This window comes from Sphaerodactylus townsendi, linkage group LG15, assembly GCF_021028975.2.
Source record: "Sphaerodactylus townsendi isolate TG3544 linkage group LG15, MPM_Stown_v2.3, whole genome shotgun sequence".
Lineage (NCBI taxonomy): Eukaryota > Metazoa > Chordata > Lepidosauria > Squamata > Sphaerodactylidae > Sphaerodactylus > Sphaerodactylus townsendi.
Window position 1 is genome coordinate 35136219 of NC_059439.1, and position 12251 is coordinate 35148469.

The 12251-nt window shown below is 43.3% G+C and overlaps 1 protein-coding gene across 1 annotated transcript in view; it reads right to left on the reverse strand.

The window, feature by feature from the left end:
- The window catches only part of CHD8 (chromodomain helicase DNA binding protein 8), a 66524-nt gene that overhangs the window by 23126 nt on the left and 31147 nt on the right, over positions 1 to 12251 (reverse strand). The window contains 5 exon segments of the mRNA XM_048517147.1: positions 1056 to 1166; positions 2618 to 2797; positions 4365 to 4532; positions 5461 to 5656; positions 11647 to 11860. Of these exon segments, the coding sequence (XP_048373104.1) occupies positions 1056 to 1166; positions 2618 to 2797; positions 4365 to 4532; positions 5461 to 5656; positions 11647 to 11860 (869 nt within the window).

Genomic DNA, 12251 nt, shown 5'->3' on the forward strand with positions numbered 1-12251 from the left:
GGCCATAGCAGCCCTCACTTGCTCTCTTCTGGGAACTTCATTTTTTTTTTCTCTCAAGGCAGCTTCAAACAAAGAAGCTAAAAACTTTCCACTGACTCCCCTGCTGATGCAGGAACTGTCTCTTCTGCCAAGCTGCAGTGGAAGCTCCCTCTGTCTATCCTGCATCAGCAAGTTCATGGTGGTTTCTTGTCGTGCATAGCTTGCAGCATCCTCATCCATCCCTCAGTGCTGGTTGGTACTGAGGGGTCGTCCTAATATCTATACTATCCGTCTGGTTGCATTAACTCTGGGTAGTCCTCTGGGGTGTACTACAGACCTTTCTTGGTCATTCTCTCATCCATGTCTCTCAACTCCTTGCCGTTCAACAGCTGTCCCGTGGCTCCCAGCTCTTGAGCTACCACTCTGCTGTGATTCTGGCTCAGCTGAGAAAAAATGGTGTGCATATTCCTGAGCTCTTCCAGTGTGACCTGCACTTCATTCTGCTTTTAGATCGGTTTCACTACTGGTTAGATCCATCTGCACATTCAACTGAAATCTGTGGTTTTGTACTAGAGCAATTTACACTCTTTGCTTGCCAACAAAATGCTCACTAGGTGTATTTCAAAAGAATCCCTCGGCTTGCCGCCATGTCAAAGGAAGGCTCACAGTCCCCTTCTACTTGAATTGCTTATTGATTCAATACACTCATAGAAACTTCTTCTTTTTTGTAGTTTATTACATATAACAGGCAAGCTTACAAGTTGCTCTAACGAATTAACAAAAAAAAACTTCAGGAAAAAACAAACTGGGCTTCAGCTTCAGTTAAACCCTCACTCACTAACTGCCCTTCCTGTGTTCTGAGCCACATCCTCCAACTGACACTTTCAGAATGTTCCTGAACTCTTCACACCATGAATCGCAGGTGAGCCAATCGCAGGTACGCTTATTCAAAAGCAAGGCCCCCAGTGAACTCGATAAGACGTCTGAGCAAGCACACACAGGATAGGGCTGGACAGTAATCAATCAAGTCCTGAGCCCAAGACCAATCCTTAGGTCCTCCCCCTCTCCCGACATACCTTGCTATTCAGCATATCGAGATCCAGATCTGCCTTCTTGGCCCACTTCTGCCAGAAGTTTGGATCGTCCAGGGCAATGTCTGTTCTGTTCTCAGAGGCCACGAAGCTCGCCTGGGAAACAAGGAGAGAATGACCAAGGATCGCATATAAGGAAATCCTTCCCACTCACTATTATGTGAGAAAAGTTTAAACATGGCCTCGAACACCAGACCTGGCGGATGGCAAGGAATCTGGAGAAACTTTCCTTTTAAAATAAAGAAAGCAAGTCTCTGGTCCTCGCGGACTCAGTGGAGAAGCAGGTAGAAGAACACGAGCCGTTAATTTGAAGTTTACATCACCGCTGTTCGTCACAGTTCTCCCCTGCTTCTTTAATCCTCTGTTTCATCAGCAAAGTCTTCAGAGGTGCAGATACTCCTTTTAAAAACTATAAACGCACTCCCTTGCACTGTTCATTTGGCGTAGATTGTAAGGCCACTAAAGTTACAGAGATGTCCTTTCTGGATTTCATATAACAGCCAGCATCCTGTTGATGCTACACACATATTTTCTTCTCTCCTCCCTCCCATTCACCTCCCCCTCCTGTCTTCCCCCCTCACTCTTTCCCTTCTTTCGGCAGAACCACAGCCTGACTACCCCCCGTGGGCACTGAGTTGCTCCGATATCCAATAGAATCATACAGTTGGAAGAGACCCCAAAGGCCATCCAGTCCAACCCCCTGCGATGCAGGAGCACACCATCAAAGCACTCCTGACAGAGGGCCATCCAGCCTCTCTTTAAAAACCTCCAAAGGAGGAGACTCCACCACACTCCGAAGGCAGTGCATTCCACTGTCGAGTAGCCCTCATGGTCAGGAAGTTCTTCCTGGTGTTTAGATGGAACCTCTTTTCCTCCACCCACGAACGTGGCAATTCCATTTGTGCAGCACTTACCAACCCTATATATAGGAGAGCCTACATGCTGGCTAGATTTAACATTATGCCATCCCCGCTCCATAGACTCAATGGCCTACCAAACGATAAGAGGCTTTGCCCTTGCAGTCCAGGGCAGCTGGATTCCATCCGCATATTCTCCTCCACTGCCCACTTTACCAGAATCTAAGATCCAGCTTATTATTACAGGTCACTGACTCTATGAAAACCCTGACAGAGCTTGATGAAGTAAATATGCTCTTAAACTGTAATGACTTTGACTGTTGTCTCGCAGCGGCAAAGTTTCCGGCTGAGGTTTGCGAACTGAACTTATGATCCAGTGTGAAGTTTTATCTTGTAATTTTAACTGTATTTATAGTGTATGTTCTGTATGCCAATAAAGGCTTGTTGAAATTGACTCTGTGGCTCCTTCCGCACATGCAGAACAATGCATTTTCAAACTGCTTTCGGTGCTCTTTGAAGCTGTGCGGAATGGCCAAATCCACTTGCAAACAGTTGTGAAAGTGTTTTGAAACCGCATTATTTTGCGTATGCGGAAGGGGCCTGTGTCCTAGACTCTGAGGCTTGCTCCCTCTACATAGCAGTGCCAAGAATTCCTCTGGCCTGATGCAAAACAGGGGTGCACGTGGGTACCTTGGCGAAGGTGGATCCCTTCCCTTCGCTCTCAATGGTGATGGTGGTCGTGCGGCGCAGCAGGATCTGGTCGATGTCTTCCTCGCAGAATTTGGAGCCCTCGTCGTCTTCCTCCATGATGGCAGCGTAAGCCCCCTTGCGTAGGAGGTCCTCGATCTCCTTCTTGGAAAACTGTTGGATCTGGGAGAAGAGAAGAGAGCTGTGGAAAAGCGGGAGGCAGCAACGGCCTCCTCCTACCTTACCCAGACCTGGGAACAACAGCGTGGTTGGGTAGCACACCTGTGGCATCCTGCCCCCGCCCCCCAAATTTAGAAAGCAGGTCATGAGCTTCTGTTAAAGATGAAGGGGTCCAATCTGGGCTGCCTGATCTGACTAGGTTATCTCTACTGTTAAACAACTTTGGCACTCCAGATGTTAAGAGACGCCAATTCCCATCAGCCTTCCAGGAGATCAGTTGGAAAGAGAGTTGGTGATGGCCACTGTGTGGAAACACATCTGGATAACTGGATAAGGGGCTTGGACAGATTTATGGAGGAGAAGTGGATTTATGGAATACCAATCTTGATCCTCTTTGATCTGAGATTGCAAATGCCTTACAGACCAGGTGCTGGCTCCAGCAACATGAAGGCCATTGGTTAAAAAACTCACAAATGTGGTAATGCTCCCAAAGGCACCTGGTCTGTTAAGGCATTTGCAATCTCAGATCAAAGAGGATCAAGATTGGTAGCCACTGGTGGGCCACTGCGAGTAGCAGAGAGCTGGACTAGATGGACTCTGGTCTGATCTAGCTGGCTTGTTCTTATGTTCTTAGAGTTCCCAGTAGAACGTATTTGTTGTGCTCCCCGTGGGGCCTTTTATCTATCATGTATTCATGCAATTGTTCCCGATTTATGTAATTCTTTCTGACTATGCCAATAAAGGCTTATGTATGTAAAGATGGAGGGGGAAGATGTGGTGAAGAATAGTTAGGGTTGAATGCAGAATGGGAGGAGGTGGATAATTAGAAGCTCGGCTGCCTAAGAGTCCTTCAGATGTCTATTTTGGTCGCCATCTTTGTGAATTGCTTTATTTCACAGTTTTTAACTATTTATGTAGAGCTACCCCTTCCATATCGTGATTTTCCCCATTGTGATTCTGATATATCACGGGTCAGTGTAAGGAATTAAATGGGAATTTGGAAGGGGGGAAGTTTTGTGGAAACCAGCAGACGACACAGAAAACTTTTAGAAACTCAGAAACGCGTAAAATATATGAATAGAATAAGAGGTTTTGGATTGGGAACAGGAGTTTCCAGAATGCCATCCAGTGCTAGGAAGAAGAGGTTAGATTTACACCACACCTTTCTCTCCTGTAAGGAGACTCAAGGTGGCTTACAAGCTCCTTTCCCTTCCTCTCCCCACAACAGACACCTTGTGAGGCAGGTGGGGCTGAGAGTGTTCTGAGGGAACTGTGACTAGCCCAAGGTCACCCAGCAGGAATGTAGGAGTGTGGAAACACATCTGGTTCACCGGATAAGCCTCTGCCACTCAGGTGGGGCAGTGGGGAATCAAACCCGTTTCTCCAGATTAGAATCAACCTGCTCTTAAACACCATGCTGGCTCCAGCACCAAGATTGGTTAAAAAACAAACAAATCAAAACCCACTGTGTGCAACCAAACAAACCTCACAAATCTGCGTGCATTTCTGCAACAACTAAATCTCTGCCTCCTTTGCTCCATTCCACCTCCCCCTGTGCCGCCAAGTTTACCCCGGCGATGCTGCCTTCTCGCCCGCTCATGGACTGCAGGACGGCTTTGTCCAGTCCCAGCTTCAGGCTGGCTTTGTCGAACATCTCGCGCTCGTAGGAATTGCGGGTGATGAGCCGGTAGACCTTCACCGCCTTGCTCTGCCCGATGCGGTGGCAGCGAGCTTGCGCCTAGAAGGGGAACAAAACGAAGCCCATTGCGCAGGTGAGACACCGCCACAGGGCCCACCCTGGATGCAAAACAGGTTTTGGAGCACCCAACGTTCGGATCAACCCCCCGAAGCATCAAATGCTCCTCCTCCTCTATTGCTGGAGCTAAATGGTTCCTGACGTGACCCAGGACTGGATAGCAGCAGCAGCAGAAGTAAGAAGAAGTAAGAAGTAGAAGAGTTGGATTAATATCCCCCCTTTCTCTCCTGGAAGGAGACTCAAAGGGGCTTGCAATCTCCTTTCCCTTCCCCCACTCCCCACAACTAACACCCTGTGAGGTGGGTGGGGCTGAGAGAGCTCAGAAGAACTGTGACTAGCCCAAGGTCACCCAGCTGGCATGTATTTGGAGTGCACGGGCTAATCTGAATTCCCCAGATCAGCCTCCACAGCTCAGGCGGCAGAGCGGGGAATCAAACCCGGTTCCTCCAGATTGGAGTACACCTGCTCTTAACCACCACGCCACTGCTGCTCCCAGGCAGCTGCGATGTGTCACACAGTCCTATTGCATCCCCGGTTTTCCATGCTGTGTGTCGAACCTTCCGGGGCCAGGATCCACAACATGGTGCCCATACGCACTATGGCACATGCCAAGAGTTATTAGAAAGTGGGCAGGGTTGGGTGGGGCCCACCGAGGCTTCTTATTGACCTCTGGCGTTCTGACAGGTTGTGCAGATTTTCAGAAAAGTCACTGCCGCCACAGCACACCGATCTTCCCTGTAGGGCTGAGGATACTCTGCAGCAGCCAGTTTCGCAGCTGGGCCCACCCAGCGGAGTCAGAATTCCAAAGATGTCCACAGGCTCCAAAAGGCTAGGGCACCCTTGTAGCCGCGCAAAAGCTTGCAAACATCACAGAAACCGGGCTCCTCCTCTTTGGGCACCTCCGTCTCACCTGCAGGTCGTTCTGCGGGTTCCAATCCGAGTCGAAGATGATGCAGGTGTCGGCAGCCGTCAGGTTGATCCCCAGCCCCCCGGCTCGCGTGCAGAGCAAGAAGACGAAGCGATCCGAGTCGGGCTTGCTGAAGCGGTCGATGGCCGCCTGGCGGAGGTTCCCTCGTACCCGTCCGTCGATGCGCTCGTACAGGTACCTGTATGGCGGTGGGGGAGACGTGATTATATGGAATGTATGGCTACAGTGTGGTGCAGGTGATTAAGAGTGGTGGACTCTGATCTGGAGAACCAGGTTTGATTCTCCGCCACATGAGTGGTGGACTCTTATCTGGCGAACTGGGTTTGTTCCTCCTCATGAAGCCTGCTGGGTGACCTTGGGCTAGTCCCAGTCCTTTGGAACTCTCTCAGCCCCACCTGCCTCACAAGGTGTCTGTTGTGGGGGGGGGGGAGGAGTATGTAAGCCCTCATGAGTCACCTTATGGTTGAAGAAGAGGATGTGATAAAGGCCACAGGGATTTTATGGATGGCTCTGAACGTGACACCGTGTGACTCTTTAATTATAAAAGGGTTTGAGCAACTGCTTGGATGCTCCTAATGTTCTGGAATATTCCAGAAATGGAGCACACTCAGTATTGATCCATTTTTTCCCTGCACAGCTGGGGAGCCTCCATTCTTCCCCGCCACCGGTACCATCCACTCCACGCCCCAATTGACAGGCGCTAGACCATATAGGACAATGATGGCGAACCTATGGCACTCCAGATGTTCATGGACTACAATTCCCATCAGCCCGCCAACATGGCCAATTGTAGTCCATGAACATCTGGAGTGCCATAGGTTCACCACCATGGATATAGGAGAAACCATCCACTCCACTCCCCAATTGACAGGCGCTAGACCATATAGGAAAAACAATCTACTTCACTCCACTCCCCAATTGACAGGCGCTAGACCAGGGGTAGGGAACCTGCGGCTCTCCAGATGTTCAGGAACTACAATTCCCATCAGCCCCTACCAGCATGGCCAATTGGCCATGCTGGTAGAACTGATGGGAATTGCTATGGTCCTGAACATCTAGGAAACCGAAGGTTCGCAAATTAAACTAGACCATATAGGAGAGAAACCTAAGACGATTAAAGAAATGTATGTGTAGCGTAGTATAGATAGAAAGTGAAAACCAAAGGTTAAGCGTCACACACTAAGGCGGAAACTAAATTAACACAAAACCAATAATTCTCTGAAGTTACTACTATAATTCATAAAGTGTTGTATAGCTTGTATAAACAGACCACAGTCATGATTCAAGTTCATCAAAATAATTGTCTTCAGTCTCATGTAAATATCTAGGAGTCTCTCATTTCAAGAGCTCCCACAACCAAAATTTCATACCCAGTGTAACATTATATGCAAAGGCCAAAAATAATGGCTCCAAAGAATGTCCAAAATAAATATCTCAGGATCTGCTTATAAAATCCTTTAAAGAGTCTCTCTCTCTCTCAAAGCGCCTCCGCAGCGTTTCAAAAGCGGATTTTAAAATTGGATGTCTTCACTCAGGAGAAAGGAAATTCATAAATTCTCTTTTCACATTTCTTAATTGCCATATGGATTTTCTACAAAAAATGATAATAATAATAATAATCCCATAGTTTTTTGTTATTTATACACACTTATTTTTTAAACATAAACTTATTAACATTTTTAAACAATTTCCCAAACAATTTTGGAACATTTTCAAACATTTTAAAAGTGTTTTTAAAAACATTTTTAAGCATTTTTAAACATTTTAAATAATTTTTATCATTTGTAACAAATACTATACATATTTTATTATGATGAATAACCATTTTAGCTATCTTACTTTATCACTCCATTAGGAAAGCTGTCATGCAATCCTTATTTTATCTCTCCGTGGAGCTGTGATGCACTCAACCGTCATGGCTATTATGTGTAATAAAGAAAGAAGAGCAAAGGAAGATAAGCGAAAATATATGGATTACCCATTGATTACAATCAGCTGTGAATTTCTTAACTGAGGATACAGCTGTGATGCCTTTACAGATGGCAAGAAAAGTCAATCTCACGATTTAAACCAACAATATTGCTATTAAATCTATGAATAAATCTATTTTCAACTCTTAAAATGAATTTGTCAATGTCAATATCACGTCTTGTTTTCCTTAATGTTGGAAATGTTGCAAAACCCATAGAATTTAAAGTCCACAATCCCTATGACCCATTTTTTTTTGAACAAAATGGGCCCACCAAAAGTGCTTCCATATTCATTATTACTTGAGGATATTGCTGCGATGTTCTGCGATTCCTCAAATTTAAGACAAGGCATAAAAGTTTTTTCCAATATAAGAACAACCCTTATCACATGGCGCATATGATTGATATATAATACAATGAGTGGAGTGTTGCAATTTGAGAAAATTGTCTCAGGGTCCACACTTCACATGTCCTATTAAAGGTAGTGGAGTTAAATAACTTTAGATTGTAATGCAAGTCCACAATTTTTTACAATTTCCACAGCTATGGTTACCAATTAAAATTGGTTTCCAGTTCCTGTTTTAAAGGCATATCCAGCCCTATGGGACTTGTTTTTAATGATTTGAGGTCGTCTATATCCAATTTTAGGAGGTCTTTCACATCCTGGAATATGAGACATACCAACAGCCAAATTTGTAAATGGCTGTTTTAATGAATGAAATGATCCTGCAGTGAAGTCCAGTGCTTACCCACACAAGTTCTTTTTTCTTTGCCATAATTTTTTGGGGATGCAACAAATCCTGACGTTTAAAGTTGTAACAACTTTTTTCCAGGCAATTTCAAGCTACTTTTTTAGAGGTATCACTCACTGAGTAATTATTCATAATGGTTTGTGATTCCTTTAAGAAATCCCTCCTCCCTTATTGGAATTTCTTTTTGCTCTGATCAGCTGGCTGAGACGGAAGATTCTGTCTTAATGTCGCCCGGTGTTGGGTGAAAAGGATGAAAAAAATGAAGTGTACTTACCCGATTTTTTTTGGTAGAAGCTTGTGCGAAGCGTTTGGACTCCAGTTTATGATATTCATTGATAATGATAGTCATATCAAGAAAGTTAATATGGTCCTTTTCTCTTCCCCAGTAAATTGGATAGAGGGGATGCAGAGAGTTGATCCATTAGTAAAAAATCCTGTAGCACTTAAAATCTGGTTTTAAAAATAAAAAAAAATAAATCATCTACGTGTATCTCCTTTATAATGCAATAAAATATATGAAAAAATACGGATTCTCCAACTGAATTGTATATATATTTAATTCAAAATCACACATGAAAATCATATTAGGCACTTGGTGCAAAACTGGACCCCATGGAAAGGCCTTGGGTTTTGTAAAAAAATAATCATTACCAAATCTGGAAAATAACTATAATCCAAAATAATTTCAATGAGAGAAATGAAGAAATGTGTTGGTGGTTTCTTTTCTGGTCTTTTTTTTCAAGAGTGTTCAGCAGGGATATATCTGACTTCCCTCATGAGGAATGCTAGTATATAACGAGTTTACATCAACTGTAACGAAACTGCATCCCCGGGGGGTAAGAGGACATTCTCAAATTGATGAATAAAGTCAGAAGAATCTTTTACAAATGACTGCATCTCTTTAACGAATTGTAGAAAAAAATCCACATACTTAGCCAACGGTTCAAATAACGAAGCTGATGCTGAAACAATCGGTCTCCTTGGAGGTGGTCGGATAGGTTTGTATAGATGCAGAAAAGAAACCACCAACACATTTTCTCATTTCTCTCATTGAAATTATTTTGGATTATAGTTATTTCAGATTTGGTAATGATTATTTTTTTACAAACCCAAGGCCTTTCCATGGGGTCCAGTTTTGCACCAAGTGCGCTGGACAGTTTCATGTGTGATTTGGTGTATATACAATTCAGTTATTAATCCATTTTTTCACTTATTTTATGTGTATTATACAAAGAGATACTGGAGATGATTTATTTTTTGTATTTTAAATTACCGACCAGATTTTTTCGTTACAGGATTTTTTACTGTGGATCAACTCTACTGCATCCCTCTATCAATTTGCCTGGGAAGAGAAAAGGACCATATTAACTGTGGCAGTAGCGGCTATCATTATCAATGAATATCATAAACTGGAGTTCTAAGCGTTTCTACAAGCCTACAGAAAAAATCCGGGCACTTCATTTTTAAATATTTCACCCACACCGTTTAAGACTGAGAATCTTCCGTTCAGCCAGCTGATCAGAGCAAAAAGAAATTCCACAAAGGGAGGAGGATTTCTTAAAGGAAGTTCTAGCGATACGCGTGAATAATTACTCAGTGAGAGGACTTACCCTAAAAAGATAGCTTGAAATTGCCATGGAAAAAAAAGTTGTACAGCAAAGCGATCAGGATTTGTTGCATCCCCAAAAAATTATGGCAAAGCAAAAAGAACTTGTGTGGGCACTGGACTTCACTGCAGGATCATCATTCATTAAAACAGCCATTTACAAATTCTGGCCGTTGGTGTCTCATATTCCAGGATGTGAAAGACCTCCCTAAAAAAATTGGATATAGGCATACCAAATCATTAAAACGAAGTCAGTTGGTTGAGCTGATATACTTAAAAACAGGAACTAGAACACCAATTTTGATTGGTAACCAGTAGCTGCTGGAAATTGTAAAATTATTGGACTTGACATTACATTCTAAAGTTGTTAATAGCGCTACCTTTAATAGGACAGAAGTGGACCCTGAGACAATTTTTCAGGGTTTAACCGGCTTGACTCATTGCATATATATCATCATTATGTAGCCATGTGGTATGTTTCGTAATGGAAAAAACTTTAAGCTATCTTAAATTTGAGATACTTGTAGAACATCTCGCAGCAATATCCATAATATGAATATGGAAGCACCCTTGGTGGCCCATTTTGTTCAAATGGGTCATAGGGATTCTGACTTTAAATTTCTTGGTTTTGCAACATTTCCAACACATGAAAACAAGGCGTGATATTGATTTGACAAATTCATTTAAGAGTTGAAAATAGATTTATTCATAGATTTAATAGCAATATTGTTGGTTAATCAGTGAGATTGACTTTTCTTGCCATCTGTAAAGGCATCACAGCTGTATCTCAGTTAAGAAATTCACAGCTGATTGTAATCACGGGCAATCCATATATTTTCGCTATCTTCCTTGTTTTTCATTACACATAATAGCTATTGTTGGAGTGCATCACAGCTCTACGGAGAGATAAATAAGGATTGCATGACAGCTCTACGGAGTGATAAGTAAGATAGCTAAAATGGTTATTCATCATAATAAATATGTATAGTATTTGTTAAAATGATGTAAAATTATTTAAAATGTTTAAAAATGTTAAAAATGTTTTAAAAACACTTTAAAATGTTTGAAAATGTTCAAAATTGTTTAAAAATGTTTAAAAATGTTAATAAGTTTATGTTTAAAAATAAGTGTGTATAACAAAAAACTATGATTATTATTATTATTATCATTTTTTGTAGAAAATCCATATGGCAATTAAGAAATGTGAAAAAGAGAATTTATGAATTTCTTCTCCTGAGGAAGACATCGCGGCAGCTTTTTTGAAGCGATGAGGTGTTTGAGAGAGAGAGACTTTAAAGGATTTATAAGACTGGAGATATTTATTTTGACATTCTTTGAGCCATTATTTTGGCCTTTTGCATATAATGTTACACTGTATGAATTGTTGTGGGAGTTTGAATGAGAGACTCTAGATATTTACAGAGACTGAAGACAATTATTTTGAAGAATTTGAATCATGACTGTGGTCTGTTTATATGTTATACAACACTTTATGAATTATAGTAGTAACTTCAGAGAATTATTGGTTTTGTGTTAATTTAGTTTCCGCCTTAGTGTGTGACGCGAACCTTGGTTTTCACATATAGGAGAAACTCCACTCCTCAATTGACAGGCGCTAGACCATACAGGAGGAATGAGCACACGGGGTATTTTTAAGCACAACCCAGTAAAGCCAGGGCTGACATGGCATTGCTTCTTCCAATGCTGAAGGGAGCTGTGAAACTGAAAGCTGAATGTTTGCATAAACTCCTCTCACCGACATAATTTCTGCCTCTGAAAGGGAGCCTACGGAACTAGGCCAAGAACCGCACTGGTTTTGCGCTCGAGCGCCGACTCTCACCTCTTCTGGATGAGGTAGTCTTCCAGGATGTCCAGGCAGCGCACCATCTGGGAGAAGATCAGCACCTTGTGCCCGCCGGCCTTCAGTTTGGGGAGCAGCTTATCGATCAGCACCAGCTTCCCGGAAGAGCGCACCATCGCCTGCAGAGGGAAGTCGTGGGGCACGTGGTGGTGGCAGGAATCCCGAAACTCGGTCAAGATCTTCTCCTCTGCACCTGATTTGGGGGAGGGGGAGAAGAGAGTGACCATGGAAAGAGGGGAACCAAGGAAATTAGATAGAATCATGGAATCATAGAGCTGGAAGAGACCAGAAGGGTCATCCAGTCCAACCCCCTGCCAGGCAGGAACACACAACCAAAGCACACTCAACAGATGGCTATCTAGAGAAAGAATGAGACTCCACCACCCTCCGAGGCAGTGCATTCCACTGTCAAACAGCCCTTACTGGCAGGAAGCTCTTCCTAATGTTTAGGGGGAATCTCCTTCCCTGAACCTTGAATCCATTACTTTTCACCCTACTCTCTGGAGCAGCCGAAAACAAGATTGCTCCCTCACCAACGCGACATCCCTTCAAGTATCTAAACATGGCTGCCACGTCACCTCTTC